At 41.7% G+C, this 25,196-nt stretch overlaps 1 protein-coding gene and 1 pseudogene across 1 annotated transcript; both read left to right on the forward strand.

Annotated features, from left to right (window-relative positions):
* The first annotated feature begins 340 nt into the window (after nucleotides 1-340).
* LOC120312718 lies at nucleotides 341-16,373 on the forward strand (annotated as a pseudogene).
* A 1,282-nt stretch (nucleotides 16,374-17,655) lies between these two features.
* On the forward strand, nucleotides 17,656-25,196 carry LOC120312720 (cytochrome P450 2J6-like). The gene is made up of 9 exons (XM_039353845.1): nucleotides 17,656-18,406; nucleotides 19,690-19,852; nucleotides 20,315-20,467; nucleotides 20,765-20,925; nucleotides 21,613-21,786; nucleotides 22,334-22,472; nucleotides 22,627-22,814; nucleotides 23,198-23,339; nucleotides 24,909-25,196. Exons 1-9 carry the CDS (start codon nucleotides 18,248-18,250, stop codon nucleotides 25,085-25,087), a joined length of 1,458 nt encoding a protein of 485 aa, XP_039209779.1. The 5' UTR covers nucleotides 17,656-18,247; the 3' UTR covers nucleotides 25,088-25,196.

A 25,196-nucleotide genomic window follows, 5' to 3' on the forward strand; every position in this document is an offset into this window, starting at 1 on the left:
GTTCCGTTCCATTCTATTCTATTTTGTTCTGCTCTGCCTTATCCCTATCCCTATCCCCCCCCCTTTTTTTAAATATAATGTTGCGTTTCATTGGCTAACTGCAGGGCCATCTTCTCCAGATTCATGAATGAAATATTTTCTGACATTTTAGGTAATGCTGTATTTTGACATTTTTTTCCCCTGAGGTTCTTGTGGTTAATTTTCTCCTTGCCAACATGCAGCTTGTGAAATCTGACTTCTGAACACCATGCACCTTTTATCTTGACTTCAAAGAGTTAATCTTTGGCTCATTTCCCAGGGATTCGGCAGGAGAGAAACGCAGAAGGAGGTGCTCCTGCTATTAGCATGGCTGTTTTAAGTTGGCTGCTTGTTCTTTGCCTCCTATTCTTCTGGTTTTGGAAAGGGAAACGTCCCACAGGCTTTCCCCCTGGGCCATGGAGGCTGCCCCTGCTTGGGAATCTGCTTCACTTCATTAAGAGGGACCCTCTGAAGGGCCTTGATCAGGTAAGGTTTTTTTTATCCATTTTCATATTAAACTTCAGCGAGTGAATCTGCCAACATTTTTGCTCCTGCAAAAAGAGCCAAAAGGGTTTGTGTGTTTCTGTTAACTTGTCAACATAAGATAAGATAACCTTTACTGTCATTTTTTTTTTACTGTGGGCACAATGGCACACATCAAAAATGAACTTTAGTTGCCCGCTCTCAAAGTGAAACGCATACATGATACACACATGACACACATACATGACACACAATTTTTGTTTCCTCCAGAATTTAGAGAAAAATATTTAGAATCTTATGGAGATTTGAAAATCCCTTCCATTTAATGCTGAAGAATCCTAATTCCTAATTGTGCTGAATGATCCAAAGTCCAGTTCTGCTTTTAACGGTGCAAGACTCATTAAAAAGCACTCAGCTAAGGCATCTATCTCTGGTTCCCTTCCCCCCCCCCATTCTCCCTCTTTTTAATACTGTTCTGGCCCATATAGCTCTATGGCCCATATAGCTCTATGGCCCAGCTCTATGTTGGAAGGTCTGGCAGTTATTGGGTTAAATGCTAGGTATGTGGATGGGTCAGTGGGAGGAGTTCCAAAGGTCTTTGGGAGACTTCCTGGACACAAGCCACATGGGAATCTCTTTGTCTATAAGAAGCATGGGCCATGGAAGGTCTCCCTATAAACATAAAGATGGTGTGAAGAGCAATAACACTTTCTTACCTAAAGAAAGGATCTAAAAGATGAACAAAGAGGTATTTCCAGCAACAACAATCACAACGTGAATGCAAGTAATCTTTCTCATTAAAATATATTTTGTTTATTATAAGATCGTTTCTTTTGAGTTAACTATCTGACAGGATTTAAAAGAGATCACTTTAAGTTTGTGTCAGTATAGTAAGAAAGTGTTTTCATAATTTGTGCCATCTTTTGAAAGCAAATAGTAAATTGGCAAAGATTAATCCTCCTCTCAAAGCTGCAACAGTTTGAAGAAAGAGAATCAAATTGGTTAGCCCTTTCTCTACATTAACCTTCAAGGAAGTAAAGATTCTCTTGATGCCTTTAAAAGCCTGCAAAGCAAAGCCAGCGTGTCTGTGTAAAAAACAGCTTTCAAGGAGTGATTCAGAGGTTTTGTTATGCTAATTCGCTTGCTAGCTAATCCTCAAAGTAAAAAGTACCTTGGACCTGTTCTCAAATTAATGTTTATAGCGGGGAGAAAGAAAAACAAAAAATCTACACTTTTGTTCCTTGCATGAAAAGTTTGAATTTTAACACCAAAAGGAGCTTGGGCTTTTCCCCCTCCCCTCTTTGCCAGTGAATCACACAGCCTGAAACAAAGAACTGTTAATGACTGCCTCTAAAGTTCAGACAAAAGCAAAGTTTATTGCCTTTCAATGAACTCATCTGTTGCCATAGTGACAGCCCTAAGTATGCTCGGAATTTCAGCCAATGTTATAAGGAGGAATCATCGCAGAAGCACCCCCTGGTGGTCATGCAATTTTTTTTCTAGCTGAGTCATAACAGCCACAATTAATTCAGCACACAACAGAGCAAATCTGTTAGTTAAAGTGCAAGCTACTTAAAGTTATCCCAAGCTACCAACACCCCCAGAGGGCACAGAGTGATCTTACCAGAAGCATTCACTCACTCACCCAAGCTGAGCACTAAGCTGTTCCAGCTTGAGGGAACTTAGGCAGAAGAAATCAAAGCCAAGTCTCTTTGCTTATTATCACAGCTGATGACCCAGAGTTCCAGCCTGCAACTCGCCAGGTGGGAGTTTGTACCTCTACATTCTCTCAGTGGCTCACTAGCAGTAACGTGGTAATAGGAAGAATTTGGCTAGCCTTTTTAACACCCCCTAGAGGGCACAGAGTGAACTTACCAAAAGTACTCACTCACTCACTCAAGCTGAAGGCTAAGCTGTTCCAGCTTGAGAGAAAGGAAGCAAGAGCCAATTGCCTTCGCCTATTATCACAGCTGATGACCTGGAGTTCCAGCCTGCAACATGCCAGGTGGGAGTTTGTACCTCTACATTCTCTCAGTGGCTCAATAGCAGTAACGTGGCAATAGGAAGAATTTGGATAGCCTTTCTCCAGATGCCCCCTAGTGGTTAAAGGAAGCTCTACACGGAAGCCTTTAACCGCACCCAGAGAAGCCCCTCTAATGGACAAAGGGTGAACCTCGAAGCCAGAGCACCCTGGTAGCTGACCCACAGCAAGTGACCCCTAGTGGTGAAGGGGTGAACTGCACTGAAGTACCCACAAACACAGGAGAACGCACCCAGTGGCATCTCCACCCACAGACAGCACCTCAGAAGCTGATCTCCAAGTAGCGACCCCTAGTGGTCAAAGAGAGAAGTTCTTCAAATTCTCTTCAAAATAGCTGAGAAGGACACTGAACCTATCCTAGCCATAGCTGAGCATCTAGCAGAAGGGGTTCAACCTATCAGCCTAGTTGAGATACACCAACCAGCCCACTGCAGCCATGCACTCACATCTGATGGAAAGATGGGAGTCAATCTACAAGCGCCATGAAAGAGGCTGGGAGAGATTGTACAAATTCTACCATGAACAGAAGGAGGAACTCTCCCCAGAACGCGCACACGCAGTAGAAGGAGATAAGGAAGACGCCTATGTGCAATGGATGGACTCTGAACGGCAACTAAAGGATATTCAGGAACAATTAAGAGACTCAAGAATCGATAGCAAGATGCACAACCTCAAGGTACTAAACAAGGAACGTAAGAAGTTTCTAGTGAGCTCACATGGTTCCCCACAGCCCGAACCTCACCAGAAAGGCAGACCGGTCGACAGAGCCGAGTCCGAAGTTTCCCGCTATTCACATGCACCATCACAATGGTCGCACGCAGATCCATCCCATGTGTCTGGAAAGGCCTCATCTTTTTGCCACATGTCCAAGGCACACTCCAGCGTGTCCCAACACTCGCATATCACAGGACCCTCCCACCATTCAAAGGCATCTTCTCGCCAGAGCCATGCATCTCGAGCCTCAGGAGCAGAGAGTATTGCCGCCCGTCTCAGGGAAGCACGGATCAATACCGCAATGGCTAACGTTGCTGCAGAAGCAGCAGTAGACGACAAGCTACATAGAGAAGACTTGGCCAAAGCTCAGGCCAACTTTGAGATTTTCCAGCGACAACAGAGAGCAAAAGAGGCAGCCGCAATAGAAGCGATCCTGCAGAGAGAGTTAGAAGATGCCATGTCAACGCCCAATTTGGAAAGTCTAGGAAGGGAAAGTTCTCACAGCCGTGTACAGGCCTATGTGGACAACCAAAGCGCATTCCAGAATGCACAGATGAGAGCACCACAGCCAGCCACAAGTCCCCCAAGACCGAGTAGACGAACAGAGGAATCTCAACGACCTGATTTGCTGGTCAACCGCAGAGTTGATGTCACGACACCTAGGTCACGAGATCCTCCCGCCGTTGCTGCCACATCGAACCTGATGGGATTACCAGCAATGGGAATGACTGCACAGCGGGGAGTGCCACAAGATCTTTCCACCGTTGTTACCCCATTGAACCCCATAAAACCACACCTACAACACTGCATGCTTGTGACAACCAAACCTGTTTTGGTAGCAACAGTGTTCCAACCGCGCCTAGAACAACACTGCACGCTTGTGACAACCAAACCTGTTTTGGTAGCAACAGTGTTTCCACCGCGCCTAGAACAACACTGCATGCTTGTGACAACCAAACCTGTTTTGGTAGCAACAGTGTTCCAACCGCACCTAGAACAACACTGCATGCTTGTGACAACCAAACCTGTTTTGGTAGCAACAGTGCTCCAACCACACCTAGAGCATCGCCCGCTTGTAACAACCAAACCTGTTTTGGAAGCAACCGTGTTCCAGATAAGCAAGAATTACAACAATTTTGCTTTGTCCATAAAGGACAAACAAGACAAACAACGCCCCCAAGACTGGGAGTCATGGAGCATACTCCCAAAATGTCTCCAAAGCACGCAAGTGCAGCACATGTATGTCTCCAGCTCACCTGCCCCAGTGCAGAAGAAAGAGTTGTGCGCTTCCTTAGATGTGCCTATGAAGGTGTCTGCAGCCTTAAGATACGTCTCACTCTACAGCGGGGAGAGCCACACTTACGTTATCTTGTTTGCAACCATAAGATGCATCAGAGTCTACAGCGGGGAGTGCTGCAGTCTTGGTGTCTTCTTTGGAAAAGCAAGACTAACAATGCAACAAGGCCACACCGTACCAAGGTTACAGCTATATGGCACCACTTTGGCTGTAAAGCTGACCAACTTGACAGCAAAGACATTGTGCCTTGAACTACAGTCCACCACCTTCTACGCAGACAGCAAGGTGATGTCAAGCTACATCTGCAAACAAAGTGGACACTTCTACGTCCATGTAAGCAACAGAGAGAAAAGGATTGAAACATCCTTAAGCCCTGAACAATGGCAACATGTGCCAACAAATAAGAACTTTGTCAACCAAGTAAAGTGGCCCAACCTTGCCACACAGATAACAGAACTGATCTGGCTAGAAAGTCTTCAGCTCTTGGCCTGTCCAAATAGACAGATGCCACATAGACCAAAACATTATGCACTTCCAGCTTCAGATCAAAGTGCCAACCTTCAATCTCAGACACCCGGTAAACGTCAACCAATCCGCTTCAAAACCCTGTCTAAGCGGAGACAACTGAAGTTAGGCATAGTTTTGATCCTCTTGATCACTTGTCTCAGCATCCCAAGAATTAGCCTTGTAGAAGCCTTCAAAGACTTACTGCCTTTCATGGACTCCATGTCATTAAATACAGCGACACCCACACATGAAGTCCTCACCCTGACGATAACAGTAGCAGCCCTCTTCAGTACTCCACCAGTGGCTCCAGACCCTTCGGTTCTTGAGTATCCTGAGTCTTCTGCCCAAGCTGTTGTTCCTGATTCTTCACTTCCAGCTGCTGTTCCTGACCCTTCAGTCCCAGCTGTTGTTCCTGATTCTTCAGCTCCGGCTGTTCCTGAGTTTCCAGATGTTCCTGATCCTGAGTTTCCAGCTCCAGCTGTTCCTGAGTTTCCTGATGTTCCTGACCTTGATTCTTCAGCCCCAGCTGTTCCTGAGTTTCCAGATCCAGCTGTTTATGTCTTTCCAGGTTTTTCAGTTCCTGAGTATCCTGTGAATCCAGTTCCCCTCATTCCCGAGAAGCTTGGGTTCCAGTTTTTTCTGTTCCAGATTTGGTTCCAGTTTCCTTCACAGGAAGAAGACCTTGTCTCATTGGGAGACAAGACTGTATACCAAAACTATTGGCCCACGGTTCCTGCGCACTGGGCCCACCCACTTGATGAACTAATTTACCCAGCTGAGATCCAGATCATGAAGCCACGTGAGTCAGGTCGTGACTCAAAGACACTTGTACCAGGCTGATCACCGATTTGGTCCATCGCTGATGAAGACTGAACTAGAAGATTAAACCTCAAATTATGTATTGTCTTATGCATTGTTTGATGTAACACTTGCCTTTTTCATAATTGTGCATGTTTTATGTTTACCTTATAGTTATGCATGTTTGATACCAAGTTTTTACCTATTTAGTCACAAGTTAACCACAATGAGTATTGCATGCCTTGATGCTACGTTTTTACTATTTTAGTAGTGGAAATATAAATTTCCAAGCGGGGAGTGTTCTGGCCCATATAGCTCTATGGCCCATATAGCTCTATGGCCCAGCTCTATGTTGGAAGGTCTGGCAGTTATTGGGTTAAATGCTAGGTATGTGGATGGGTCAGTGGGAGGAGTTCCAAAGGTCTTTGGGAGACTTCCTGGACACAAGCCACATGGGAATCTCTTTGTCTGTAAGAAGCATGGGCCATGGAAGGTCTCCCTATAAACATAAAGATGGTGTGAAGAGCAATAACACTTTCTTACCTAAAGAAAGGATCTAAAAGATGAACAAAGATGTATTTCCAGCAACAACAATCACAACGTGAATGCAAGTAATCTTTCTCATTAAAATATATTTTGTTTATTATAAGATCGTTTCTTTTGAGTTAACTATCTGACAGGATTTAAAAGAGATCACTTTAAGTTTGTGTCAGAATAAATACCTTCAACCATGAGCATGCAAGAAAAGCAAAAAAACCTGATGTATTGTTTTCAAGCATTACTTGTTTGGCAAATGCTGTAAAGTAAAGTTTTAATTAAGTAAGTCAGATTAATTAATTAATCAAATTATACCCAATCTTTTCACCAAAAGAACATAGAGACACTGAAAGAGACACTGGGCAGTGCAAATCAATGAAATAAAACAACAATTACTATTTAAACTCCCTAAGTCTGTAAAGTAAGACTTTTCTAAAATCAAAATACTTTGTTAAACTTCCTTATATATGTAGCAGTTAGAATTAAACAAGAGTATTAGTTATGTCTGACTGGAAATTTCTCATGTTAGGAGAATGTTCCCATCTTCAGATAATGCCCTTAAGTCCATCTGCAGCAAATGTTGCTTTCCATATTCTCCTCTGTCTTCATTTTTCTATGATCTTCTATTAATTCGCTCAAGAGTCTTTCAGTAATCCTGCTCCTGGCAGCTCTGGAAATAACATGTTTTCTGCATCTAAAATGCATCCTGGTTCACCAGTCATCTCCTAACTCTTCCCTTTCTGCAGGCACATAAGCCACTGTGTGGGGAAAATTTTTGTGCAAGTTTAATGAATAATCCTTATAGTTCTAGACGGAGCAGAGCTATCAATAGTCTGAGTCCCTTTCTTGATGTGTCAACTGCAATGTTTATTTTCTTCTAAGAAAAGTGCTTGGCCAAATAAAACCTTCTGCCCTTCTGCCAGGCAGGATAAAAATCCCTTCCTTGTTCAATGGTTGCATTAATTTTTTCAATAAAGAATGTTTACATGTAGGCGTATGCCTGAATTGGAAGGAGCATTGACCTCTGGGGAATGGAGTTTGATGGAACTTCAAGTAAATTTCTCAGTGTCATCCTTGATGAAGTAGTCTGTTGCAACATTGCCGTGTTTGATCCCAATGGATTCCCGCACCATCCCCCTCGTTCCAACTCTTCCTCCTTCTCCAAGCCATGACACTATGAGAATTGCCCAAAAAACTTTGGGGAATGGAGTTTCATGGAGCTTGAAGTAAATTTCTCAATGTCATCCTTGATGAAGTACTCTGTTGCAACATTGCAGTGTTTGGTCCCAACTGATCTTCTGATGCCGCTATGCTAACGAGCTTTGTTACTTGCTTTCAGCTAACAAAAAAATATGGTCCTGTCTTCAGCCTTTATCTTGGAGGAACTCCTGCAGTCTTCATTCATGGGTTTCTTTTAGCAAAAGAAGCCCTCATGGTAAAAGGCATAGAATTTGCTGGGAGGCCAGCATTTCCTCTAATGGATTCCCTCACCAAGAATAAAGGTAATTATCTATAATTTCATTTTTTTTCTTTTTCAAATGCCTGTTTGTTCTTGGTAGGGCTCCCAGTTTCTCATTTCGTTATCCATTAACTGTCAATCATCCTTTTCCCTTGAATTCTAGAGTTCAGACTCAAATTTTCGTGTAAGAAAAGAAAGTCTCTTTAAATGTTAGAATTAGCTCCCTTCTTCTTTTTTCTTTTGCAACATTTATGAATAACAATCTAGTAGAAATTTTGGTATTTAGCTGAAAAAAAAATCCTATTTATTTCTTATACTACAAAAAAAAACTCTATTCAATGAATTTTATTCCTTGGCATGGTTATATTTTATTAGTTGAGCATGAATTGTGTAATTTCCATAAATCTCTGTTCATTTACTTATACTGCGGTTTTTAAAAATAGACCTTTCTTTTAATAAACAGATAGTTATTGATAAGCAAGATAAGGGCAGATAACTCCAAGATGGGATTTTTTTTTCCAGGTTTACTGACAATAACATATGGTGAATTTTGGAAGGAACAAAGAAAGTTTTCCGGGATGCTTCTCAGAAACTTTGGAATGGGCAAAAAATCAATGGAAGCAAAGATCTTGGAGGAGGCAACTTGTTTGATTCAAGCATTCACCGAAAACATCAGTAAGTTCTCCTGGGACAGGATGGGATGGTTGGGGAATTGTCATTCCAGTGTTGGTTCTGGTTTCCTAAAACTCAATTGAATTGGCCTCAAGGTTGACCATTCAGTGTGTGTATTGTAGCAGAGCGGGAAGAGCTTAGGATTCCGGTTGCATAAATTCTAAGTCCCATTGACCAACCTAAAACATATTGTTCATTTTGTCTCTGTGCTTGTAATGTATGTAAAGCAGGAGTCCTACAATGTTTTGGTCACCACAATGTAAAAAATATGCTTAGGCCCTAGAAAGAGTGCAGAGAAGAACAACATAGATCATTGCTAGACTGGAGGCTAAAACATATAAAGAATGGATGCTGGAATTGGGTATGTTTCATTTAATGAAAAGAAGGACTATTGGGGTGACATGATAGCAGTGTTCCAATATTTGACAGTCTGCCACAAAGAAGAGGGAGTCAAGCTATTCTCCAAAGCACAAGAAGCAACGGATGGAAACTACTCAAGAAGAGAAGCAACCTAGAACTAAGGAGAAATTTCCTTACAGTTAGAACAATCAGTGGAACAACCTGCCTCCAGAAGTTGTGAATGTTCTAACACTGAACATTTTTAAGAAGAGATTGGAGAAACATTTGTCTGAAGTGATATAGGGTTTCCCGCCTGAGCAGGGGGTTGAATTAGAAGATCTCCAAGGTTCCTTCCAATTCTGTAATTCTGTTATTCTATTCTTGGTAGGCGGCTATAAAGTAGAATTCTGGGTATTGGATATTCATAAAGAATTGTGGGGAAGGGGGGAAGATTCATCTATATAAAATGGCTAGCCTAGGAAACATAACTAATCGCCAACCTCTTGAAATTTTCTTGAAAGATTCTTGGCCATCACAAACTAGGTCTACCTCCCATCACGTTTCATGTTGTCCCTGGGATGTCCTGGTAGTCTTCTACAATGTGATGGTCTCCAAAGGTTTTGGATTAAAAGGCAAACATCCCCTAGAGGCAAAGTTTATGAAGATATGCTTGTAATGGAGATAAGAACACTAGGAATATTTTGCACTTCATGATGGAAAGCGGGATTCTCAAGGATTGCTCTGGTTCTGAATCACGGAAGACCACCAACATTTTCCTTAGGAAAAACCTCTTCTAGTGACTGTTCATTCATCCCTTCCTTCTGTGTTTGGAGCCTGTCCCCTAATTTTTGTAGCTGTCCTAAAACATACATAAATGATGTCACATACATATTCTCTGCATTGACAATCCCCAAGAAGTCTTTTCAACTGTATCTTAGACAGGGTTCATATACCCGGTTCTGCTAATGATCTACATTACTTTGCAGGGCTAACACTTTGAGTTGTACATTGTTTTAGATTGCAGTAAGATTTTTATTTCTTAGAAAAAGATTGAAAATAACAGATGCCATTTGACCTTCATGGTTCTTTTAATCCAAAATTCATGGTGAGCTGATCAGAGAACTGAAATCTCTTGTGGAGACATGATTTTGTGTTCTTCTGATGAGGCCTCTGCAACCAGTAAAGCTGCTTATGGGGTAGCTTTTGCTGTACAGTGTCCAAAATTGTTGTACGCTGTCCAGAGTCATTGGCTTATAAGATGGACAGCTTTATAAATTAAATGATGGTGATGATAGGCTAGATGGATGGATGGATGGATGGAAAGAGAAAGAGAGAGGGGGGGAGAGGGAGAGGGAGAGAGAGGGAGGTGGGCAGAGAGACAGACAATCAGACAGAGTTTCCTTATAGTTATAGGAATGAATTTATTACACTGACATTGTGACTTTTCCTCTAAAGGAACATGAAGGCAGATGAATTGATAGGGATCTCATTTCTTTTCTTCGACAGACGTGCCTTTTGATCCGAATGGATTTTTGGAAATGCAGTTGCCAACATAATGTCTACCATATTATTTGGAAAACATTTTGAATATGATAACAGCTTCCTCAAAACTATGCTGGATATGATACATCAAAATTCCCGAATGCTAGCAGGACCCTGGGCCTTGGTATCGTTTAACAAGAATCCAACATAATATTCAAAATAAGGGCACAATTAGGTAGTGGGAATCTGAGTTTTCATGTTTGGACACTCTCTGGTTTTCCTTGCAATTAGAATAATATCTCAAAGCTTCTATACATGGTCAAAAACTGCAGTTATCAAAATTTAATCAGGATTTTTTTTTTTTATCATATTGGGGCATTTCTTGAAATGTTACCTTATTGGGGCATTTGACTCCCTATCAGATTGTGAATAAGAGACAATACAAGGGATTCCTTTTCCTGCCCAATTTATCCTACAAAAAAGGATATATTGATCATGATCAAATTAATCGATGTTGGCTTTTTTTCTCTTTACAACGAGGTGCCCTTAGTGAGAAATCTTCCCCTTCCCCATCAGGAAATATTCACACTTACGAAGAAAACAGAAGCTTTCTTTCAAAAACAGATAGACGAGCACAAGGCAACAATGACTCCAGGAGAACCTCTGGATTTCACCGATGCGTATTTAAAAGAAATACAGAAGGTACATTTCCTCAATCTTTTCCTGTTGAATTTACAGTGATTTCTTTTCCTCTCTTCTTGGATCTATTTTTTTGAAATTACACATAGCAATAGCACTTAGACCTATATACTGCTTTACAGTGCTTTCCAGCCTTCTCTAAGCGATTTACAGAGTCAGCCTATTCCTCCCAAAAATCTGGGTCCTCATTTTACCAACCTCAGAAGGATAGAAGGCTGAGTCAATCTTGAGTCCTGTCAAGATCGAACTCCTGGCAGTGAGCAGTGAGTTAGCCTGCAGTGCTGGGTTCTAACTACTGCACCACCGCACCCTGAAAATATCACAAAAAATCACCCTGAAAATATCACAAAAATATTGATATATGGACTTTTCTAGATATTGTACCAAATCTCTCTGCCTGGTTGACACGTTATCTGAGTGCAGCAGTGTCCTTGTGCTTTGCACTTTGTGCAGACCCAACCTGCTAGGGTAGATCTTTCCATCAGGACTCGGACAAAAAGAATCTTTTGCCAGCTCAGGGGACCCTCTAGGGCAGCGGTTCTCAACCTGTGGATCGGGACCCCATTTGGGGTCGAACGACCATTTCACGGGGGTCGCCAAACAATGCAGTCCGCCATTTTTTCCCCTTTTCCTTAGCTGTGCTGCTCCCTTTTATTCTATTGGCTTTTGAAAGCCAATAGAATAGACTCTCTGGAATAGAGTCTAATTCTATTGGCTTTCAAAAGCCAATAGGAATTGTCCAGGCTGTCTCTGCCCTGCTGAGCCCGCCAAAAGTCCCATTCTGCAAACTGTGCTGCACCAATTGAGTAGTCCTCGACTTACGACCGGTTGAGTAGTCCTCAACTTACGACCGGTTGGGGGTAGCGGCATTAAAAAGTTGAGAACCACTGCTCTAGGGAGCCTCATCCTCTCCCCAAACTCTGTTATGATGAGTTGTCACCAGAAGTTGCTTGTTTCCCTTTTCACTGCTTCCTGTCTATTTTTAGTCATATTTTTCGGAATGAATTCCTGCTTTTAAATTGGAGTTGTCAACTGAATGGATGAGAATACATGACTGGGAGAGGATCCTTTTCCCATTTGAGTTTAACAATATTCTTTCTTTTAATTCAACCCCAGCCTGAGAGGAAAGGTTCAAGTTTTGAGGAAAAGCAACTGCTACTCTTACTATCTAACCTGTTTCTGGCTGGAACAGAGACAATGGCAACAACACTGCAGTGGACATTGCTCTATTTGATGGCCTTTCCAGAGGTCCAAGGTAAAGCATGTTTGAAATAGGGTCTTGACCTGTAATAATAACAACTTCACTTATGTAAAATGAGGAAGGGTCCTAAATTGGGGGTCATTATCATAGCTGGGAACTCAGACAGCTGCACTCTTATTACTTCTGGTGAATATCAAATTAATGTCTACTTAAAGTCAATGAAATGTTTTCCAGAAGGTAACTGAGCTAAGGTAAAGAATTGTAAAATAGCGTTCTTCATCTATAATATCCTGTTTCCCCCCAAATAAGACCCAACTGGAATTAAGCCCTAGCATGATTTTTCAGGATGCTTGTAATACAAGCCCTACCCAAAAAATAAGGCCCAGCAAGACAGACGGACGTATTCAGTACTGTATTTCCCTGAAAATAAGACTTAACTGGAAAATAAGCCCTAAAGTGTCTTTTGGAGCAAAAATTAATATAAGACCTGTTTTATTTTTGTGGAAATACAGGTAGTAACAACTTCACTTATTATGTAAAATGAGGAAGGGTCTTGAATTATCATGGCTTCACTCTCGTCTCTTCTGGTGGGCACCTGCTTGGAAAACAAACCATTTGTCTACTTAAAGTCAGTGAAATGATTTCCAGAAGGTAACTAAGCTATTTGTTCCTCAGAGAAATGCTGGAAGGAAATAGATACGGTTGTGGGGAACAAGGCAATCTTGAAGTACGAAGACAGAGGAAAGTTGCCCTACACAAATGCCGTCATTCATGAAATCCAACGCATTTCAAATGTTGTTCCTCTTGCACTACCTCACGCCCCCATTAAAGATGTGCAGCTTTTTGGATATAAAATTCCCAAGGTAAACAACAAACAAACCAGAAACCTTTAATTGTTTTATGTGTAGTGATGTGTTGGTGAATCGGTAAGTGTCCATCTGTGTCTTCCTCATCTGAGGCATTTGTGTTTGTGTGTAAGAGCAAGAGAAAGCAAGAGATTGAGATCATTGGGGGGAGGGTTCTTCCTTTTGAAGCTCATTTTATGGGAGCATCGTGGGCTTATAGTTCAATATCTTTGTTGTGTGCTTGTCTTGGCTTGTGCAGGACACCATGGTTTTTGTCAATATCCAGTCTGCCCATCATGATGAATTGCATTGGAAGTTCCCCAATGAGTTCAACCCTTCCAACTTCCTGAATGAAGAGGGAGAGTTTGTGAAGCTGGAAGCCTTCATGGCATTTTCAGCAGGTCAATTATTCTTCTCTATGTCTCTGTCTCTCTCCCTCTCTCTCTCTCTCTCTCTCTCACACACACACACACACACACAAACACAAATACAAACACACACACACACACACACACACACACACACAAAAAACCTTTTAGTGGAAACCTTTCTTTAGAGACTTGTGGATGTCAGCTCTTGGGCTCAGCTTATAGTTCAGCACCCTACAGGAAAATGGGGGTAAAAACAAACTCAGGTAATCATGTTGATCCTTTAATCGTGTAATCAACACCTGGTCCTGGACCAGAAAAGGTGTGCTCAAGAAGGAGATCCTGTAACATTCCAAACAAGTGGTTGTCCAATCTCTTCTTAAAAACTTCCAGTTTTGGAGCATCCACACCTTCTGAAGCCAACCTGTTCCACTGGTTAATTGTTCTCACTGTCAGGATAATTTTCCTTAGTTCTAGGTTGCTTCTCTCCTTGATTAGTTTCCATCCATTGCTTCTTGTCCTGCCCTTCAGGTGCTTTGGAGAAGAGGCTGACCCCCCCTTCTTTGTGGCACCTCCTCAAATTTTGGGACACTGCTATCATGTCCACCCTAGTGCTTCTTTTCTCTAGACTAGACATTCCCAATTCCTGCTATGCTTTCTTCACATGTTTTAGCCTCCAGGCCCTAATCATGTTTCTAGCTCTATTCCACACTGTTTCCAAAGTCTCAACCTCTTTTTTAAGTCTAAGCAACATGAGGCATGCTGCATAGAGGCCTAGAAGACCATTTAGAGAAAGAAAGAATGCAAAAAACTGTTACCAACATTGGAAATCTCATGAGATTTGGGGTCATATTGTAGAGAAACAAACAGGTCCGGCAGTTGCAGTTGGTTGCCGGCCTTCATCTGTCTGACTGGCTTCTCTCTTTCTCCTCCACTTTGCCTTTCCAGGGTCGAGAGTCTGCTTAGGAGAAAACCTGGCTCGGATAGAGCTCTTCCTCTTTTTCACCAGCATTCTCAGGAACTTGCAGTTATCATGGCCAAATAAATCTCAAGCTCCAGATTTTACACCACACTTTGGGATTACACAATCCCCATCTCGCTTTAAGGTGTTGCTGAAATTTCGCCAGCCAAATGCCTAGATTGAAGTGAGGATCTGCAAGGCAACCGATTCAAGGCCATCCCATTCTCTCCAACAGCCAGCCTTCTCTACTTCAAATTCACCACCAAATCATTTTTTGAAACATAAAGAAAGTGCTATCTTATGCCATATTTTCCAGTGGAGGATCAGTCTTGTTTATGATGGAGATGAATTTCATTTTCCAGGTCTCTTCTCTCTATCGTCAAGTTTACCGGAATGAAGAATGGAAAAGAGCAGAGTCCATAGCTTGTTTATCAGAAGGCTCCTCCGTGCAAGAGAATCTGGGGCCTGTACAGGGTGGGGGAGGTACGCAGGTGAGGTGCCTGTGCAGGGTAGGGGAGGTATTCAGGTGAGGTGGCTTCTGGGGACCCATCTGCCTTGGTCTTTGCCAGTCAACCACACAAGCAAGCCCAGGCCAAGAAGCAGACCCCACTGGGATTTCAGGAATGCTACTTTATTTTGGAAGATGTATTTACAGGCTCTTGAAAGTCTCTCCAAACTCTTCATGGCCTCTTTTGAGGGACAACAAAGTATTGTTCCTAAACTTTCTGCTTTCTCAGGTTCACGACTTTTATCTCCTTCTCAACGCCAGAGTCAAATTCTTCTACCTTGGACTAGAGAAGAATGAATCCAGTCCTTTTGCTGGATGCTGTATCTCCACACACCTAAGAGTTAGATTTACACACTGTCTTTCAAATCAAATAAATCCTCGATTCCAGGAAATACCATGGCTCAACTCAATACCTAGTAGCATGGAAACATCTCCCAGCTTCCCAAAACGAATGGATTCCGATTAACCTGTATGCATTTCTCTCTATCTCTCCACAGGTGGATCTCTCTCTCTTTTTAAGGAAGGCAGGATGTCAGAACCCATATCTTAATGGTCCCCTTCTTTATTCCTAATCCAGTCCCTTTCTTCTTTCATCCTGACCCCAGCTGACTCTCTTCCTGGGTTCTGCCATACTTCTGGAGGGGAGGGGGGAATGCTTGCAGGTTATTGCCTTGACTTCCTCTATTGCTACAATGCAACACTTTGCTCTTTCTGCATATTTCTTCTGCGAACTTTCTCTCCCCATGTTGTCAGCTAGTAAAGCAGGGGAGACAAAAGGAATGCAACCTCCAGCAACTCATTTATCTCCGCATTCACAAGGGAAGGTGCGAAAAGCCGACAAAACATCACTGCAGCCCGGAGACGGCCTGATGTTATTTCCTTTTTCCCCACAACAGACTTAATACCTGGGGATTGGCCTGTCTGAACTGACCGGATGAATTATGGGGTGGGGTTTTGATTGGGACACTTTAACCTATCATCTGAGCTGGAAACCCTCAGATCCTGTCTATTATACCTGCTATCAACTTCTCCTAATAAAAGATCCTTTTAGAAGAAACTGCTTCCACAAGTTCTACTTTCTTAGGATGAGGTATTGAAGTGGGCCCTGACACCTTGGTTTATTTTTCTTTCAATAATGGGGCATTTTGTTGGTTAATTGCAGAGCCATCTTCTCCAGATTTATGGATGAAATTTTTCTGGCATTTTAGATGTAATGCTATATTTTGACCTTTTTTCCCCTGAGGTTCTTGATGTTAATTTTCTGCTTGCCAAAATGCAGCCTATGAAATCTGATTTCTGAACACCATGTGCCTTTTATCCTAACTTCAAAGATTTAATATTTAGCTAATTTGCCGGGGAATTAGCAGGAGGGTAGGAAACAGAATGAGATTTTTTCTGCTACCGACATGGTATTCTCGGCTGGCTGATCGTTCTTTCCCTTCTGTTCCTCTGTTTCTGGAAGAACCAATGTCCCGCAGTTTTTCCCCCTGGACCACAGAGGCTGCCCCTGCTTGGGAATCTGCTTCAGTTCAGTAAGAGGGACCTTCTGAAGGGCCTTGATCAGGTAAAGCTCCTTTTCTGCTGTCATATTAAACTCCACAGGGAGAATCTGCTGACATCTGCTTTCAGGACCGAGAGTCTGCTTAGGGGAAAACCTGGCTTGGATGGAGCTTTTCCTCTTCTTCACCAGCATTCTCAGGAACTTCCAATTATCATGGCCAAATAAATCACAAGCTCCAGAGTTTACACCACACTTTGAGGTTACACAATTCTCATCTCGATTTAAGGTATTGCTGAAATGTCACCAGCCAAGTGTGTAGATCAAAGCGAGGATTTGCAACGCAACTGATTCAAGACAACCTCATTCTCTCAACATCTATAGACTGTCTCTACTTCAAATTCACCTCAAGATCATGTTTTAAAACATAAATAAAGTGCTCTCTTATGCCATCTGCCTTGGCCCCTTCTCCTCAACCCAACAGGGAAGGCCAGGTCAAAAGACAGAAACCATAACATTGCAGGAAAGTTACTTAATTCTGGAGAATTTACAGCCCCTCCAAATGCTTCCCTATCCCTTTTGAAGGACAGGCAAGGCAGATCCTGGGTGTTCTCACACATTCTACTTTCCTAGGCTATGTCAGAGGTTCGTGTCTTTTAGGTCCTGCTCAAGGCCAGCAGAATCTCTACACACCTAAATGTTGGGTTTACAGTCTGTCTTTCAGTGGTTAGAGGTCCAGACAGAGATGACGATGGTTGATTTTGTTCCAACTGTTTCTCAGCTTCTAAATTTTTAAAACTGAACATGTACCTTCTTGCATTATATGTGGCCAAAAGGTCTCCATTATTATGGAAGCAGAATCTAAGAGAACTCCACCTTTCTTTCAGTCAAAGGGAGAGGAATTCCAGAACCTATCCAGTCTCTTCTTAAAAATCTCCAGTGATGAAGATTTCTGAAGGGAAGCTGTTCCAGAATTGTTCTCACTGTTAGGAAGTTTCTCCTTAATTCAGGTTGCTTCTCTCCTTGATTAGTTTCCACCCATTCTTTTTGTCCTGCCCTCTGGTGCTTTGGAAAACAAATTGACCCCCTCCTCTTTGGGGCAGCCCCTCAAATATTGGAATACTGCTATCATGTCATTCCTAGTCCTTCTTTTCTCTAGATTAGCCAAACCCAAAAACTTAATTTCATTTGATACTAACTGTCAAGGTTCCGACTAATGAAACACTTCAAAGAATTCCAGGCATTGTTTATCCTAAAAAGTCTTTATTCTTTGTGTGACAGAGTATCCGCAGGGCATGGAGGAATGACAAGATCTGAATTTTCTTTCCTTGCACATAACATTCCAGGCTATTGCCCTCCCCCATTTTGTGATCATAAATCACATTTTTCAATTAGCCTGAAGGGCAAAGATTCACTTCCACTCCTCCCCTCCCAGCCTCATCTAAATTAACTCTAAAAATACCAGACAGTTCTGCATATCTTGTCAAAGCAATAATATCCAATATTAGCAGCACTGACACTAGCTACTACACATTTGAATATAGAGTGTGGTCTTTTGCTCAGTGAATTGTGGGACAGTGTTCTCCAGATTCAGAGGTGGAATACTTTCTGACATTTAGACAAGTATGTAGTGCTGCGTTATGATATTTTTTTTTCCTTCCTGATGTTCCTGATATTAATTTTCTGCTTGACAAAGTGCAGCTTATAAAATCTGGCATTTCAACACCTTCATCCTGATTTCAAATATTTAACTCGTGGCTGGCTTGCCAAGTACAATAGCCTGAAAAAAGAAAGCCAGAGTGAGACTTTCCTGATTCAACATGATTATTCTCGTCTGGCTGATTTTTCTTTCCCTCCTGTTCCTCTGTTTTTGGAACAACCAACGTCCCGCAGGTTTTCCCCCTGGATCATGGAAGCTTCCCCTGCTTGGGAATCTGCTTCAGTTCAGTAAGAGGGACCCACTGAAGGAGTTGGATCAGGTAAATCTCCTTTTCTGCTCTCGTATTAAATTCCACAGGGTGAATCTGCTGACATTTTGCTGCTGCAGAAGTAACTGAACAGGGATGGCTGTCTCTATTAACTTTTCCACATGAGATCCAATTTTTGCTGGCCACAAAATTTGGACGGTGTTTTGGAGATGTGAAAATACCTACCATTTGAGGCAGAGGAATCCTAATTGAATCCAATATCTTTTGAAAGATTTCATTAGCTCTTTGAGGTGAATTTGGTTCCCTTCAAATATTTCCAAATGAAATACCTATCTTCCAGAAACTACTGGAGAAATTTGGTGCTCTAGTGGGCTAAAGGATGTTTAAGTTATGAATGAGGAGTTTTTGATTCAGCTGAGTTCCATTTATATTTTGAAAAACTATAAAACAAAAGAAGGAAGCACTGGTAGATGAAAAATCTATTTCAGATAGTTTTTGGTTCATGAAGGTTTGTTTGGTGACCGTCCAAAGATATGACAACTTTGCTGAATGAACCGGACCTTGAAGTTGCATCGTGTGTCAAGAATGAAAACTTGACACCTACATGGCTTATTGTTTTTATCTTGTCTTTAGAGTAAGGGGGGGTGGGAGATGAGAGTTCAAATGGGTTAGTTAGAGAAATGAAACCTCTCTAATTCTGCAAACGTTTATTGATACAAAGATGTATGGAAACTTTTCAAGGACATTCTAACCGGTGTGAAGCAGATAGCAGAAGGTTCTCAAAAGAACGAGAACTAGGTGGACATCTGGGAGGTTGAGCTGGCAATGTCATTGTTATATGCTTTGGTTAATTGTCTTGGGATTTTAGAGTTAGTTTTCCTTTGCCTGTACCATGTCTTGTATTCAATAAAAGAGTAAGATCTTCAGAAATGAAAGAAATCCTGGACTTTATTTGGACACTCAAACTGGAGGCTGACAATGAGATTACCATTTGGGCGTTCCCCAGCCAGCCCTTATGACAGTCACTGTGTCCTGCAGCCATGTGTTTCCCATTTATGACCTTCACTGCCAGCTTCTCAGAAGCAAAGTAAATGGGAGAAATCAGCAAGAAGTTGTAAGTGGCAACCATGAGACATCGCACCTATTCTAGTAAAACTTATACGTACTTAAACTTTTGCAGATAGAATGTTTACAGTTATACCTTTGCATAAATCAGGAGGACCGTTGACCAAATACTTTGGGGGATAGAGTTTGAACGTTGCAACATTGCAGTAATTGGTCCCAACTAATTTCCTAATACTTTTATGCTAACACTCCTGGCTACTTCATTTCAGCTAGGAAAAAAATATGGTCCTGTCTTCAGTCTTTATTTTGGAAGAACACCTGTGGTCTTCACTCATGGGTTTTCTCCAGCAAAGGAGATCCTTGTGATGAAAGGCATAGAATTTGCTGGAAGGGCAGATATTCCAATAATAGACTTCATCACTAACAAAAAAGGTAATTGAATATGATTTCCGATTCTATTATTTCTATTTTATTCTTCTTCCAAAAGCCTATTAGAATCCAAGTTACCCATTCTGGTATGGGTAAATGTCCCTTTTCCTTTGCAATCTGGAGTACAGACCAAACATTTTCAGTAAAAGAAAGAAGAATGTCTTGAAATGTTAGAATTAGTCCTTTTTTTCTATTGTAACCTTTATGAATAACAATACAGTAAAGATTTTGTTATTTAGCTGAAAGAAATCAGACTTCTTTCTTATACCATAAAACAGTTACTCAATGTAGTTTTCTGGGCATGGTTATCTTTTATTAATTGAAGATTGATTGGATAACTTCAGGAATTCTTTCTTCGTTTACTTATGTGATCACTTCTGAAAATGTATCTTTACTTTAAAAACAACTAAATCAATTAGTAACTACTGATAAATACAAACGAATTACTGTTGGATGCTTTCTCAGGTTTATTGACCTTAAGATATGGTGAAGTATGGAAGGAACAAAAAAGGTTTTCCGGGATGCTTCTCAGAAACTTTGGAGTGGGCAAAAAATCAATGGAAGCAAAGATCCTGGAAGAGGCCACATGTTTGATTCAAGCGTTCAAAGAGAACATAAGTAAGCTTTCCCGAGAAAGGATGGGAGGTTTGGGGAATTGTCATCCCAGAAAGTTTTTGTTAGAAAAAGATTGAAAATAGCAGCTCCCATTTGACTTCCTGATTCTTTTGTCATGAAGTTCATTGTGAGCTGATCAGAAATCTGGAATCTACAATTGATCTACCTTGTATTCTTCTGATGATGCCTCTGCAACCAGTAAAGTTGTTTAAGGGACCACAAATTGTGACTCCCCTAAAGAACCATGAGGAGGAAGAATTCCTAAAGGTCTATTTCATTTTATTTTATTTTATTTCACAGGGGTGCCTTTTGATCCTTATGAATTTATGGACACTGCGGTCACCAACATAATTTCTACTATATTATTTGGGAAACGTTTTGAATATGACAACAGCTTCCTCAGAAATCTCCTGCATATGATACATCACAGTTCCAAAATGACTGTGAGCCCCTGGGCCTTGGTATGCTTAACAAGAATGCAAAATGAATTCATAATTAATGGGAATGTACATGTCCATATCTCATAGGCTTTAGATAGATAGATAGATAGATAGATAGATAGATAGATAGATAGATAGATAGATAGATAGATAGATAGATGGATGGATGGATGGATGGATGGATGGATGGATGGATGGATGGACGGACGGACGGACGGACGGACGGACGGACGGACAGACAGACAGACAGATAGATAGACAGACAGACAGATGGATAGATAACCTTTATTGTCATTTTTTTACTGTGGGCATCAGAGCCTTCCAAAAGTTCCGAAGTTGACCCAGGCTCCCCCTCCCATCCTCCTCGTCATCCGACTCTGCTGCTAGCTCTGCTGACAGCTGACGGACCACAACAGCACCAAGGAACCCACAATTCAACCCCAAGCTATAAATAATCTATTCCAAATTCTTGCTTTCCTAGGAATTAGAAAATCATATCATCAGTGCAAGGACAACTGGGTAAAACCTCTTTCTGAGTGATTTGGTTGACCCCCGGCAGTTATCCATTTAATTAGGACATTTTCTGTACTGAAATTTAGCCTACTGGGATATTTCACAGCCTATCAAACTGAGAATAACAACAAAGAAGATGTTTTTCCTGCTCAATATATACTCCTTCAGTTCACTTTTTCTTTCATTTGCTGGCAGCTTTACAATGAGGTGCCTTTGGTGAGACATCTCCCCCTGCCTCACCAGACAATACTAATAACTGCAAAGGAAGTAGAAGTTTTTATAAAAAAAGAGGTGGAAGAACACAGGGCGACCTTGACTCCAGGAGAACCTCGAGATTTCACTGATGCGTATTTAGAAGAAATACAGAAGGTAAATTTCCTCAATCTCTGATGGTTGAATTTCCATGCTTTCATCTTGGAATTGTTTTCCTGACATTATGGGTCCCGAGAATATAACAAAAACATCGATACAGGGACTTTTCTAGATGTTGGGCCTAGTCCTCTTTCTCCCTGGGGGACACGTTGTGAGAATGTAGCTATGTCCCTATGCTTTGCATGTTGTGCAGCCCCAACCAACCAAGGTGACCTTAATTCTAGGAGAATCTTGGGGTTTCACCGATGCGTATTTAGAAGAAATGCAGAAGGTAGATTTGATCTTTCCGTCAGGTTGTAGCAAAAGCAGGACTGAGAAGAAAGACACCCCCCCTTGCCTCACCCTCTCCCTCAACTTTCCTATTATGATGGGTTGTCACTGGAAGAAGTTGCTTGTTCTTCCTTTCCCAACTTCATGCTTTAGTCATATTTCTCAGAATATTTTTAGATGGATGTTATCAACTGTATTAAAAAGGATAGATGACTGGGAAAAGATACTTTCTCCATTTGATTTTAGCAACATTTTTTGTCTTAACTAATAAAAGCCAGAGAGAAAAGTTTCAAGCTTTGAAGAAGGACAACTACAAACCATACTGTCTGACTTATTTGTGGCTGGAACAGAGACAACAGCAGGAACATTACAGTGGGGATTGCTCTATTTGGTGGCCTTTCCAGAAGTTCAAGGTACAGAATTGTGAAAAAGTGTTTTTGACTAGTAATGGTAATACGTTCAGTCGCATCACTTTTGGTGGGCACCTGGTTGGGAACTGTACCAGACTTGTCTACTCAAAGTCAGTGAAATGTTTTCCAGAAGGTAACTAAGCTATTTGTTCCTCAGAGAAATGCTGGAAGGAAATAGACACAGTTGTGGGAAACAAGGCAACCTTGAAGGTTGAAGACCGAAAAAAGCTGCCCTACACAAATGCTGTCATTCATGAAATCCAACGCATTTCAAACGTTGCTCCTCTTGGACTACCTCACGCCGCCATTGAAAATGTACAGATTTTTGGATATAAAATTCCAAAGGTAAAAGCAGAAATGTTTCATTGTTTCTTCTGAAATGGAGTGTTGATGAATCTGCGTGTGATCACCTGTGTCTTCCTGACCTGAGAAAATAAGATGTTTGGTTTCTTTCTTTTTCCTTCCTTCCTTCTTTCCTTCCTTCCTTCCTTTCTTTCTTTCTTTCTTTCTTTCTTTCTTTCTTTCTTCCTTTCTTTCTTCAACTTGGTTCCATGTTCCTCTTTTTGCTACTTCTGAGTTCAGCGCTACTTGTTCACCCTTATTGCTTTTCACCTTCATCTGCTGTTCTTCAACCACATCTCAATGAGGTCTATCTGAAAGCTCATCCAGAGCCATGTCTGACAATGATGACTTTCATCAACATGACTTACCTATCTTGGCTTGTGCAGGACACCATGGTTATTGTCAACATCCAGTCTGCCCATCATGATGAATCTCAGTGGAAGTTCCCCAATGAGTTCAACCCCTCCAACTTCCTGAATGAAGAGGGAGAGTTTGTGAAGCCGGAAGCCTTTTTGGCATTTTCAGCAGGTGAATAACTAACTCTCTCTCTCTCTCTCTCTCTCTCTCTCTCTCTCTCTCTCTCTCTCTGTGTGTGTGTGTCTTTCTGATTGTCTCCTTCTCTGTGTATGTTATGCACACTCTTAGTGACAATTCTTACACCATGCAATAAAGTTCAAGCTACCAAACCTTTCTTTAGAGATTTATGGAAGTCAGTTCCTGAGCTATGATTATACTTTAGTGTCCCATAGGGAAATGAAGCTAAAAAGAAAGATGCATAACCATATTGAATGCAGTCATTGCAGAACAGCTGAAAAACATTTCCTTGTGATCATAGAATTCACTCTTGGGGCATCATCTCTTGTGTGTGTGAAAGCCTTGTGGGAGGCTTTCTGTGTGAAACTCTCTTTGGAGATGGTTGGGCAAGATGAAGCAAAGGACATGATGAATTCCTGAACCACCTTCAGACAATCCTTTTAGTACCTCTCTCAGATTCTCCCAGATAAGATGCTCAGAGGAGGTTTTCTCTAATAGTTTTTAGAGATGGTCCTCATTTAGCAACCGTTCAGAATTACAACACTGAATTTGTTGGCAGTCCTTGCATTAATGACTTTCTCAAATCTGTAAAGAAAGGGAAAACTGAAATGAGATCATAAACACACGACTGAGTTGCTACCATGTTTCCCCGAAAGTAAGACCTACTACACCAACAACAAGCCCTAGTTTGATTTTGGGGGGTGGGCCTAATATTAGCCCTACCTCAAAAACAAGTCCTAGTTTGGGGGCGAGGCACATACCTAAAATCAAGCTAGGGTGGGGATGGGGGTGTAGAGCTGCCCCACCACCCTGCACCCACTCGCCTTGCAGCCAAGCCTCTCCTTGCCGGCCCACTTCTTCCTCTGAGGCCTCTTTTGCAGCCAGGCCTGCATTTCTCAGTTACGGGGCTTTCCAGAAGGCCTCTTCAGCCAAGAACTGAGCTATGGATTCAATCAGTGTCTCGGTTCTGCAAGACCTCAGCAGCTGAGCACCAAGCTATGGAAAAGCCTGACTGCAAAATGAAGGCCCGAATGCAGCTGCAAAACTTCAGCCTCAGAAGAAGTGGACCGGCTGGGTGGGACTGTCAGTGCCAAAGCCTACCCCCAAAATAAGACCTGGTGGCTCTTTTGGAGGCAAAAAAAAAAATAAGAAGAAACATGGTAGTTCCCAAGTGAGGACTACCTCTTCTGCAAAGAGAGGGATCCGATTGAAAGACTTGCAGACATGGAAAATTTTCACTATTTTGAGCAAGGAAGTCTTTGATCATTTCATCCCAGAAAGAACAATAAACAACAAACCTAAGCTTTAATGTGGATCCTGTCAAGAAAAGTTGAGTCAAGTTGAAGATCGGCTTGGAAATATCCTTCTCATTAACATAAGGTGTGCCGTACAGAAGCATACATGGTAAAAAAAAAAAAAATTGAGAAGGAAAGAAGACAAGTAATCTCATCAACGTTGGAAGTCTCATGAGATTTGGGATCATTTTGAGGGAGAAACAACTGGATCGAGGGGTTGGATAAGTTCATTGTCCGAATGGCTGCTCTCTTTCTCTTTTGCTTTCAGGACCGAGAGTCTGCTTAGGGGAAAACCTGGCTCGGATGGAGCTCTTCCTCTTCTTCACCAGCATTCTCAGGAACTTCCAGTTATTGTGGCCAGATAAATCACAAGCTCCAGATTTTACACCACACTTTGAGGTTACACAATTCTCATCTCGGTTTAAGGTGTTGCTGAAATGTCGCTAGCCAAGTGTGTAGATCAAAGCGAGGAACTGCAAAGCAACTGATTCAAGATAATTTCAAATTCACCTCAAGATCATGTTTTAAAACATAAATAAAGTGCTCTCTTATGCCA

This window comes from Crotalus tigris, unplaced genomic scaffold (assembly GCF_016545835.1).
Source record: "Crotalus tigris isolate CLP2741 ecotype Arizona unplaced genomic scaffold, ASM1654583v1 scf7180000018525.42219311030:4301911, whole genome shotgun sequence".
NCBI classification, from domain to species: Eukaryota; Metazoa; Chordata; class Lepidosauria; order Squamata; family Viperidae; genus Crotalus; species Crotalus tigris.

Bases quoted from the DNA above. Each gene is read 5' to 3' on its own strand.
- LOC120312720 (XM_039353845.1), top strand. From the start codon at position 18,248: ATGATTATTCTCGTCTGGCTGATTTTTCTTTCCCTCCTGTTCCTCTGT. The intron at 20,926-21,612 runs GTATGCTTAACA...ATTTGCTGGCAG, and splicing joins CTGTGAGCCCCTGGGCCTTG to CTTTACAATGAGGTGCCTTT. The intron at 22,473-22,626 runs GTACAGAATTGT...TTTGTTCCTCAG, and splicing joins GGCCTTTCCAGAAGTTCAAG to AGAAATGCTGGAAGGAAATA.